At 43.5% G+C, this 12,047-nt stretch overlaps 1 protein-coding gene across 2 annotated transcripts in view; it reads left to right on the top strand.

The window, feature by feature from the left end:
- Positions 1 to 12,047, top strand: part of tpd52l1 (tpd52 like 1) — a 33,872-nt gene that overhangs the window by 8,307 nt on the left and 13,518 nt on the right. For both annotated transcript variants that reach the window (XM_066676427.1, XM_066676428.1), the window contains exons 2-3: positions 6,253 to 6,368; positions 7,202 to 7,350. In XM_066676427.1, the coding sequence (XP_066532524.1) occupies positions 6,253 to 6,368; positions 7,202 to 7,350 (265 nt within the window). The remainder of the gene's footprint in view (positions 1 to 6,252; positions 6,369 to 7,201; positions 7,351 to 12,047) is intronic.

Raw genomic sequence — 12,047 nt, forward strand, 5'->3', positions numbered from 1 at the left:
AGACAGTCACCCGGAGGAAACCCATGCGGACACAGAGAGAACACACCACACTCCTCACAGACAGTCACCCGGAGGAAACCCACGCAGACACAGGGAGAACACACCACACTCCTCACAGACAGTCACCCGGAGCGGGAATCGAACCCACAACCTCCAGGTCCCTGGAGCTGTGTGACTGCGAAACCTACCCGCTGCACCACCATGCCGCCCTTTTTTTTTTATTATTTAAATAGATTAAAATCATGAATGTTGCCTTTAATTATTGGTGACTGGAGACAGTTAATAGTGATAATGGCAGCCCCAAAACTGAGTTACATCAGACGACTGATGGGGGACTCTCCAGTTGTTTTGGAAATAAATTCTCTCATTAAAGAGATTATAATATCAGTTTATCTGCATGTTTTTTATTCTTTTAATTTCTCCCTCCACCCCCTTCTTCAAGTCAAGTCTAAACTGACGTGTAGCACTTTTTACAACCGATGTTGACACAAAGGACTTTTACAGAATTACAGTAGCTTCGACAGCCAAAGTGCTTGGATCCTGCTGCACACTGTTGTGTCATTTCCGCGCTGTTGACAAGAGAGCAGTTACCCATTCATGTATTCATTCATTCACCTTTTGCAAACACATCAGTGTGAGGTGCTCTGTTAAATTTTTGCTGATTGGAATTAAGATTTCAGTGATATTTGGCACTTCCAGTTCCATTGCCAGTAACTAATGATTCAGTCACAATGTTCGAACTAATGCTCTTCATATTTCATATCGTTAACTGTATCATCTTCATTTGATATCGGTCAAGCCCTATCTCATATCCATAGTTTAGTCCAGGGTGGTGTTGATACTGATTCTGTTGATCATAGATCCCCCCCCCCCCGGACTTGTGGCTGTGTGTAGTCTCTCGGTGGTGGCCAGGCATCAGGTCGAGTTAAATCCAGTATGATAAGCTCCGCTGAAATCCCCCGATTACTCCAGCCTCATGGAGATTATGCAACACACTGGTGAAACTCTACTCTTGAGCCTCAGCTTCCTCATACCACACCGTCAAAGAGACGATTGTGTTGACTTAATTGAAAGCTTGCTATTTATCTGAAGTTTGCCTGAAGTCATTAGCTCAGGAGTATGTTAATGGTTACTCTTCATTCTGTGGTCCAGGGCTGCACAGACTCTAAGTCAAAAGTTTATTCATGTACTTTAACGTGTGTTCGAAATATTCTTGGTGAACACTGCATTAAACGTATTTTACCTCCATACAGTTAAAAAATCAGAAACCATTCATTCGTTCATTCATTATCTGTAACCCTTATCCAGTTCAGGGTCACGGTGGGTCCAGTGCCAACCCGGAATCACTGGGCGCAAGGCGGGAACACACCCTGTAGGGGGCGCCAGTCACTCACAGGGCAACACACACTCTCACACACTCACTAAATCAAAAACCACTACTTTTTTATTTTATTTTGAGTGAAATCAGCCATTAAGTGTGTTATGAAGTTTTGGTAGAGGTTTCATGGTGTGGTTTGATGAAGAGATGGTGTTTTACACCACCACAGTTCAGTCTTAGAAGTTGGTCAGTTGCGTTATCCGTTCTCTAATCAGAGGAAAACATATATATGACATTGCATAGCAGCACAATGGAATTTGATCTCCAATTGTACTCATGTGGTAGTGAACACACACACACTTACACTCCCTCCCATGGAGCCATTGGGAGTTAGGTGCTTTGCTCAAGGGCACTTCGGTTGTGAATGTTGAGGGAGGAGAAAGCACTGTTCTTTCTCTCCCCCTCACCCATTTTTACTGCCGATCTAGGGGACTGAGCCATAATCATGTCAGACCCAAGCCTGCTTCACTTACCTTGTTCCCTCGGGTTTGTTTTTTATGTTCAGTTCACCACATCTTTTAAGGTGGAACTGTATGTTGGAGGGAAAAGATAATGACTATTGTTTGTGCATGGTCAACATTACACTTGTATGTTTTTACTCACCTTTAAATTACCACAGAAACTCATTTATAACTCGAGTTTTGTTTAGTTTGGTCTGCGTTTACTTTCATGCAGTTAGCCGTCTCCCCTGAATTCCACCTTAAGTAATGTGAAACAGCAAAAATAAGTGGATATTACCCCCTTATGGAGCAGAGCTAGAGCAATACCCTCATTTCAGTTGCTGTAAAGAGAACCCCCACCCGTCCCCTTTTGAGATGCAGTCACACCTTTAGTAAACATGCAGTGCACACGGCTTAGATGAATTCGAACGTGAACATAAAACTGTTTAATTCATTTTAAACATGTCTTACAAGAAGGTTTCTCTTTGAAGTGTTCATGTGGTCAGTTACAGAGGGCCACCCTGAGGCAAGAAACCCAAAGCGCTGCACTACACGGGTGGCGCATTCAATTCTCGATGACCCACACTGACAGAAGTGACACAATGTGTACTGATGGAAGGCCATAATGGCACCGTTGGAAAAGCAGAACAGAAAAAGACCGTGGCAGGGGAAGTAGCCACAGTCATTGTACTCAGAGAAGGTCACTATCTCTGTGCTCCAAATGATACAATAATGTGTGTCTGCACTGAGCAATGAAACAGGACATGGTGTAGTGTAAATATTGCTAGTGCAACTGGTGAAACGTGAAACGTGCTCTAGCTCTTGTTTTACTGAATATATTGATTTGGAAAAGGTCCACCTTTTTTTCTACATTCACTGTCCATTCTCTCAGCTCCTCTGACCACACAGGAGCACTTTGTAGTTCTACAATTAAACGCTGTAATCTATCTGTTGCGCTGCATATGTTGCTAGCCTTCACCCTGTTCTTCAATGGTGAGGTCCCCTACAGGACCACCACAGAGCAGGACAATAACATGGTGGTGGCGTGTTAGTGTGTGTTGTGGTGGTACGAGTGGATCAGACACTCCGACAAGATCCTTAACTGGTGAAGAATATATCCATATTTTAATACATTAAATATATAGGGAAATCTCTCTTTCACAAGCTTCAGTGTTCTAATAAAGTTAGGTGCAACACTGCCTTACCGCTAAACTAGCATAATCCCATTTGGGTGCTAGCAGAACTTAGCATTATTGCAGCTTTTATGAGGCAAAATTAAAAGCTCAACTCTAATGGTCACAGAGAAGCATGGATTTCTGAGCAATATTATTAGCATTATGCTATTCACAGCACACAAAATGGCGTAATTATAACTCGACATTTCATGGTTAGCTTTAGCTTTAGCTTGATTACATTAGCTTCTTATCTACTCACAAAGATCCAAACACAGAACCTGTTAGCAGTTTGTTTAAGGACAAGGCAGGACAGAGCTTAAATTTGGGAAACTGAATACATGAGGTCTCCTGATTGGATGGAATGGTTGTTAGCTATTGACATTTGAACCATATGCAGCTGTTTTAACTCTTGTTTGTTTCGAAGACTGTCAGAATATTGATCTGTGGCGGCCAAATTAATTGAAGCCCACATTTGGACCTGGAGAAACTGTTGTTAAAATGTCTGAGATTTCCTCCCACTCTTTCAGACCTGTAAAAAGACGTTTATATTATGTGTAGCATTAACTCAGCTATTATCAGCTGTAGCCAGTGCACAAACCCTGCCTTCAAAAGCTTAAAATGTGAAAATAGATTTGGAAAGGGTAATAAAAAACATTATTATTTTGGCCAGTTCAGCCTCTGCACTTAAGTTTAACTCTGCGGAAGACGTAGCTGCTAACTTAAATACACTGACACATGCATATTAGTGAGCCAGTGTTTTTGTCCCCTGTTCCCGCCCTTGCCCCTGCTCCCGATAAATCTTTGTATTTCACCATATCACTTTGGTCTCCTCACGGCCTGGCCTTTTCTCAAAAAAACAACAACAAAGTAGCAGAGCCCACCTCCATCTACAAAGCTACATGAAATGGTGCAGCCCACTTCAGTGCATTTTTTTAAAGTTCAGTCAGCGGCAGAGTTAGCATTAGCATTAGTGTTTTTACACTGCGCAGTCATCTTGGCGGAGAGCTGTGAACTACTTTAAGAGCAGAAGTTTCCCACCTCCCCTCTTACATGGCTCATTGCTCCCTAGCAGCTCAACACAGAGTAAAAATTGATGATAGTATGTGGTTGATGAACGTGTCAGTGGATTGAGTGGCTTGTGGGGAGCTTGCAGAATGGAGGCTATAAAAACAGTGTATACAAACTTTAGAGCAGTGCATTGTTCTTAGAGTTAATGACTAAGAATAGCCTGTAGTTTAAGTACATCATTAAACACACAGTGGCTTTGCAACAACCGACAGTATGAGCGTCTGTGGTATACAACTCCTCCAGACCTTTCTCAAAGATGCTCTGCATTCCATCACCACTGCTTTACTCGCTAATTGTGTTAGGTTTTATAAGCACATCACAAGCCTCCTGCCTCTCTGCTCTAATCGGTTCAGCTCACATAATGAGGGACCAGACGTCTGAGACATGACTCTCTCTGCTTCTGCTTGGACAACAACAAGGTTTCAGAGCACATAAGGCCTTGAACTTATGATGGTTGAGAAAGACTCGATGTTATTTACCTTGACCAAGTAGTCTTTCCCGGTTCCTAGTCTGTTAGTCTGTTCTCATGTCAATTCCCGGATGAGATCACACTGGGGTCCTTCTGTGGGAGGGAAGTGGGAGCAGCACTCGAAGTAAGTCACCACAGGTCAAATGACTGGCTGTCTGTGGTAAAAACTGTACTATTGCCTCACACTCTCATCCTTCTCCTGTGTGTTCTGTTCATCTGAAGTGGAGCCAGTTCCACCTCCAACTACATTACAGCAGCACTCTGTCAACTTTAACACTCGTCCAGAAGTGTGTATGTTTCCCAGTAAACATTTAGCCGTTGATTCAACGTTGAAATAACGTAATGACTGCCGTCTAATCAACGTTCTCTTAAGGTTGAAAATGAAAGTTGAAAAGACGTCCAAACACAGACATTGAAAAGACGACTATTAGACGTATTTTGGACGTCCATTGACGTTATTAATTGGTCCCGAAATAAATTACTTGTATAAAACATGTTTTGGACGTCCACTGACGTTATCGATTGGTCACCACTTAACTAACTTATTAAGATGGATTTTGGACGTCCGTTGACGTTTAAAATATGTCCTTGACAGACTACTTTTAGACCTATTTTGAACGTCCAGGGACGTTCCTTGTTTACTGGGTTTTCTATTTATTATTTCTGGGTTTTGAAAAACCATATCGCGGGATCCGCTGCCTCTCCGGGCATTCTGACACAAAGTAAACAAAGATGGCCGCTCTTTCGCTGTCATGGAGAACACCATGAACACATTCCCTTGATTTCAGAAGAGGTGTTAGATCTACAAATGAATGTTGATTGGTCGTCACATCAAAGTGGGCCCCAATCTTCCTCTTTTCATTCGCTCTGCAGGACGTGTTATTTACCTCGGTTTAAAATCACAGCCGAGCCGGTGGAACAGACTTCCTTCAGACGCCTGTGACTTTCAGTGCTCTAGGTTTTTATTACAGAACGACTGCGATAGAATTACAGTAACATAATGCTTTTATCTCCTTCCTGTTTGCCCAGTGGTTTTACTGTGATGTATTAGAGTGCAAACTCTTTCAAACTACCTGTAGTATGTGTGACATATCTCTCTCCGCACCATTCAGCACAAACCCTGTCATTATCCGTATAAAAATAAAGCCTTAAATCATGAGCGTGAGGGGATAATTACATCCGAAAGGTGGTGGTTATAACTGTCTGCGAACGTGCCGGGCGCTTGGTGTCAGGTTGATTGATTGTCACGACCTGCGCGGCTGCCCAGGTTTACTGCTGCCATGGGGATGACAACCTATGTTTAGTTTCAGAAATTCATATTGGCCGGCCACTTTAACGGAAACACCTCCAGTGTAGGGAGGAACAGTTTGCGGTACGTTTCTGACCACACAGCTGCTTGTGTCTGGTATATTTTTGGCGGACAGACAGCCTCATACACCACAGCACCACAACTGCACTCACTTTGGTGTCAGAATCAAAGCTGTTCCACGAATGGTTTCCCTGCCCCAGTGATATCTGGTCACTGACCAAGACGCTCGGATCCACAGTTAATATTTATAATGTCTTCTGTAGGAAAGTAGTTCCAGCAGATTAGGATATTCATTGTTGTGACTGATAACAATGCTGCTTTTATTTGATATATAAACATGGGCTGACCGCTTTTCCTCCAACAATCCCATGACGTGGTCAGAAATAACTGGTACACGCTGTTTTCGTTGGCAGGTCTCCTGGAGAAGGAGCCCCTGCAGGAAGTGGACGAGGACATGGTGTCAGAGGTGGACCTGAACAACACCATAACAGAGGAAGAGAAAGAGGAAATGCACAATGAGCTTACTAAGGTACTTTTTACTGTCTTTCTCAAGAAACTGTATATCCCACTGTAACCACAATGTGATTGGTAATAGTGTAGTCGTTTTGCACTACTATACTCCACATGGCAGACTGGGGTTCGGTTCCCAGCTCAGGCAGGAACACCAGGCTAGGCAAGACCCCTAACACTGGTTTAGCGTACGTCTGTAGCATGGTTAAAATTGTACATCACTGTGTATAACAGCAGTAGCTGAGTAAGCGAATGAAATCCAGATTTAAAGCAATCTGAGGCCAAGAAACAGACACTGTATGTTCATAGCAGCTTCACTGAGGGGCAGGAAGACATTTTGGCGTGTCATGTAAATCCTAGCAGCTCTACCGATAGTGCTGATGTGCTTCCTGTTGTTCCACTCAGTCTCTTTTTTCCATGTGATCTAGAAAGGACTGGACATAGTGCGCACAGAATACCCTCTTTCATGTTCACTCAGTCATGTGACCATGTGACTAAGCCTTTTGGTTTTTTTAGCCTATGGCTACTTTAACAGTCTGGTTCACTGGGTCATATCAGGCCAGAACGAGAGGCCGTCTATATGTCCGTTTTATTCCAAGAACAACGTAGTAGCCCTCAAAGCCTGTCCTCATCAGATATACAGTAGTTAAAGCAGAGAGACAGGACAAAATCAGGCTCCACTCAGTGACTCAACACTAAGGGTCTGGGGTTCTCAGAACACCAATATCTAATGGCTTCAGAGTTGTATATGATAAGCTGAACCCTGCTTTTAAAACGGAGCTAAAGATGGATGGGAAGGGTTTATAATACGTGACATAGAGCTAAAAACTGACGGGTGTCTCTTTTTGTCAGTTAGAGGAAGAAATCGCCACCTTGAAACAAGTGCTGGCTTCCAAAGAGAGGCGCCACTCTGAGCTGAAGCAGAGGCTGGGGATCACCACTCTGAGTGAGCTGAAGCAGAACCTGAGCAGAGGGTGGACTGACGTACAGTCCAGCACAGCGTGAGTACACACCTCAACACAGGACACTACATCCGTTTACTGCCTGAGGATCGGGCCGTGGTTTACCTTAATGACTATATTTATACCTTAATACCAGCTTAAGGCAGGCAGAGAGGTTTGGAGTTCAGAAAAACATTCAAACTGTTTTAATATATAGGTATATGTTGAAAATAACACAGGTTGTTCTTTTGGGTATATTCTCTGGCATATTTTTAAAATTAAAATGTATTTTTATGTACTTACAAAAGAGTGAACACTGACTTAGCTCTTATCTCTGGGTCTGTTCTTGTATTTTCATTCATTCATTCATTCATTATCTGTAACCCTTATCCAGTTCAGGGTTGCGGTGGGTCCAGAGCCTACCTGGAATCATTGGGCGCAAGGCGGGAATACACCCTGGAGGGGGCGCCAGTCCTTCACAGGGCGACACACACTCACACATTCACTCACACACTCACACCTACGGACACTTTTGAGCCAATCCACCTACCAACGTGTGTTTTTTGACTGTGGGAGGAAATCGGAGCAGACACAGGGAGAACACACCACACTCCTCACAGACAGTCACCCGGAGGAAACCCACACAGACACAGAGAGAACACACCACACAGACAGTCACCCGGAGGAAACCCACGCAGACACAGGGAGAACACACCACACTCCTCACAGACAGTCACCCGGAGGAAACCCACACAGACACAGAGAGAACACACCACAATCCTCACAGACAGTCACCCGGAGGAAACCCACGCAGACACAGAGAGAACACACCACAATCCTCACAGACAGTCACCCGGAGGAAACCCACACAGACACAGAGAGAACACACCACACTCCTCACAGACAGTCACCCGGAGGAAACCCACGCAGACACAGAGAGAACACACCACACTCCTCACAGACAGTCACCCGGAGGAAACCCACGCAGACACAGAGAGAAGACACCACACTCCTCACAGACAGTCACCCGGAGGAAACCCACACAGACACAGAAAGAACACACCACACTCCTCACAGACAGTCACCCGGAGGAAACCCACACAGACACAGGGAGAACACACCACACTCCTCACAGAAAGTCACCTGGAACGGGAATTGAACCCACAACCTCTGTGAGCTGTGTGACTGCGACACTATCTGCTGCGCCACCGTGCCGCTCTTGTATTTTCACAGCTGTTTAATAAACACATTTTATGCCTTAGTCTTGTATATGTCCGAAAGTTTATAGACACAGCTTCTTATGACTGAATTAAACTTTTTAAAAGTCCAGAACTGCACTCTCTGAGTAACAAAACACCACCATCCACAATAACTTTGGCATGACCTGGAGCGGTGTTTCTGATCCAGAACCAGTCACCCAACATCCATACCTCACCTCACTAATGCTCTTCTGGTTGAATGCAGTCAAATCCTCACAGAAATGTCCCAGCATAAATCAAGAGAATGAGACTACAGACTCGAGACTAAAGAAATGATCAATAATAACAACCTAAACACACCCACTGCTACCATCTTAAACTAGAACTCCCTAATATCACCAGGCTTTGTGTTTGTTTACCAGTGACTTTAGTAAAAAGGCACACGTCCATTTGTTGGCAAGAGAAAAAAAAGAGATTTCAAAGCTGCGTCCCTCATCCTGGAGGCGCTTCCCTGCTGTCAGTGGGGATTTCCTCCATGTCTTTGATTCATCGTAATGACCACAGCCCAGGCTCACTCAGGCAAAGCAGAGACCCTCGTTCACCACAGTGGCTCCTTTCCATTACAACCGTGACATCGTTTCCAGTGTCAGACACTGTGAGAAACACAGATTTAACATTGATGTACAACACGGATCTGATGTAGATGAGGCAGCTAAAATACAGCATACTTTTTGTACCAATGGGAAAAAGCATTCCCAGTAAATAGAGATATTTCTTAATATCTGCTGTTGGATTTGTACAAATCCAGTTTCAAAAAAGCTTGAGGCAATATTAAAAATGAAACAACAGAGTAAACAGTGTTAGGTTCTATGAAGGTAATAGTGTATACCTTGGTATTTAAATAACATTGAAGGTATCTCAGAACGAGGACATGTCTGGTGACATGCCTTTGCATTGATGTGCATTTAATAGAGCCACAGGGAGGGGGCGCTGTGGGAGCTCACTGATTGGTGATGTCACTCTCTGAAAACAGCAGAAGAAAAAAGTGCAAGCCTACTGCAGTAGTGAGTTTATTATATAGTTCAGGAAAATACACTATTGTAGAAAAGCTGAAAACAGATAAAAACACTCCCAAGACCCTTCTGTTGACCGTTATGAGGCTTTATCCTCCAAAAGTGTGATATGAGCCTCAGTTTACTGGAGCACGGTCTGCACAGACTGACCAATTAAATGTTTACAGAGAAGGTTATCGACCAATAACGGTAGCTGTACAGTCAGACCGTCCAATCAGAAGATTTTAGGCTACTTCACCACGCCCCCTTCTCACTCAAGCGAACCAATCGGAGTAGGGGAGGGCGGGACTAGTTTGTGAACGAAACTTCTTGAAGTTCTATGTAAGCGCTAGAAAATAAAATCCCGGACGTTTGTGAAATTCCTCCTGGACATGTCTTTAAAGGCTAAGCACCACTTAATGGACCTCCATGAATATTGGACATTATTGTAGTTACTGACAGATATAAGTATGAATTAAAATGAAAATAGCAGCTTAATTTGCTTTAAAACTGACACTTTTATTAAATTGACGGAAAAACCCGAGCTCGCTACGGAAATTCTCGAACGCGACCGTGACGTCACTGGTGGACAACAGCTGAACAACGCCGCGGTAAAACACCGTTATGACTGACTGTTATGACAGTATCTAGCTAAATAACCAACATTATTCATGACAATAGCCTAGCAATAAGCTAAACTCAAATGTAGAGGTACCGTTATTCTTGTAAATGTGATCGAAGTCGAACTCGAATTCCTCCGACACTATAAACCTCCGTAATGCAGCTACGTAGCCGAGTATAATCTGAGCACCGAGTTTAGCAAGTCAAGCTAACGTTAACTAACACCAACTAAAACAGGCGAAGTGAGTGTCCTTACCCTGTTTACCTCCATGTTACAGAGGCTCTTGAACACCTTTTGTTGGTGTCCTTACATGCCCATATTGTTGGAAAAGCGCCAGTGAAATGAGCTACAGATAACGGAGTGAGCGGATGGTCCTTTCCAAAGTGCCCGTTTAAAGTTGACAAATTTAGTCCATGTTCTGGATATTTTGGGATCTTTGGGCCATTTGTTCACAGATGTCCCACTGTACATTGAATGATTGCAGCCAAAAACAACACACCTTTTCGTCATTTTGCATTAAATTAAGTGCAGCTTCTAGAGTTGTTGTCCACCATCTACGTCACAGGCAAGACGCCTATTAGAGTTTCCCAACACCGTTTGGGGGGGGGACCAACGGTCTTTTAAACCTTATTCCTTCAATTAGTAAGAAATAACATGTTTTCTGACGATCAATAAACACAAGTTAGGAACTCAAACTCCACTGTATTTATTTGTTTGACACTTTCATAGAGCTGGGGCTTAGCCTTTAAGTCTAAAAAAGCCTGGTAATAACGTATACACTGTTAATAATTTGAGATGGTGAGCCGGTAGGAAACAAGTGGGTACTCTCAACCCTCAGTGAGAGCTAGTCAGGCTAAAATACAGCCTCACGCTGGTGGGGTTAGTTAACTAAACAGGGTTATAACTAAACCACCCAATAGAAATAATCAGAGATTACACTGTCACTGTCAAAACAAAACGTTTTTTAATTTGTATGAAAATTTCACAAGCAATGATACTTAACTTTGTGTTTGGTATTATTTTGGAGATGGTCAATAACAGGTTTTGGTCCAGCAGTGACAGTGGTCCCTCTGTGTAGCGTATAATGAGCTCAAGCTAATTCCATCACCTCTTTTGATTTTGATATTTGGAGCTCACACTGTCCTCTCGGTGTTAGCAGCTGATGCAGTCGACCCACAGCAGCGTACACAGTTAACTGGAGGAAAAAGAAGTTATCTGTCTCGTGGATGCAAATGAAGGAGGCCTTAACGTAGTTTTGCACACTGTATATTTGTGGCCTTATTGGCTGCCTTTGGGTTTGAAATTAAACAGAGCCTCAACACAACAAACCCGTGGCAGTTTTCAGTGACGGACACACCGCTCCGTGTGTGGCTCTCACTCGACCCTGACCGCGGTTATTAAGTTACCACACGGTGACGCGTTAACTCACATCTCAAATGAAAAGCCCCATCTCCAGTCACGGTTGCCATGGCGACGAGACCGCAGACTCAGGAGGCTAAACTTATCAGCTACCGCTCTGGGACCTTCTGACTGATTTGGATGACTCTCAACACCCTCATCCGCACACTTAATACACACACACACACACACTCTCTCACACACACGTTATCATATAGTGTGAGACTCATTTGCATTATATGACCCTATTTGCATTGTATGTATCTCAGTGCAAGTGATGATGCAGTGTGTGATAATGTGTCCCATATACATTACACAGTACAGTATCAGTGTCGAATATACACCGAACAGCCATAACATCGCTACCATCTCCATGTCCACTCACTGCCCACTGACTGTAAATGCACTACATGGACTACACTATGTAATTTTACAACTACAAATGCTCCGCATATGGTCAGTGGAGCTCAGATTGTAAACGAAAAG

This window comes from Hoplias malabaricus, chromosome 7 (genome assembly GCF_029633855.1).
Source record: "Hoplias malabaricus isolate fHopMal1 chromosome 7, fHopMal1.hap1, whole genome shotgun sequence".
NCBI classification, from domain to species: domain Eukaryota; kingdom Metazoa; phylum Chordata; class Actinopteri; order Characiformes; family Erythrinidae; genus Hoplias; species Hoplias malabaricus.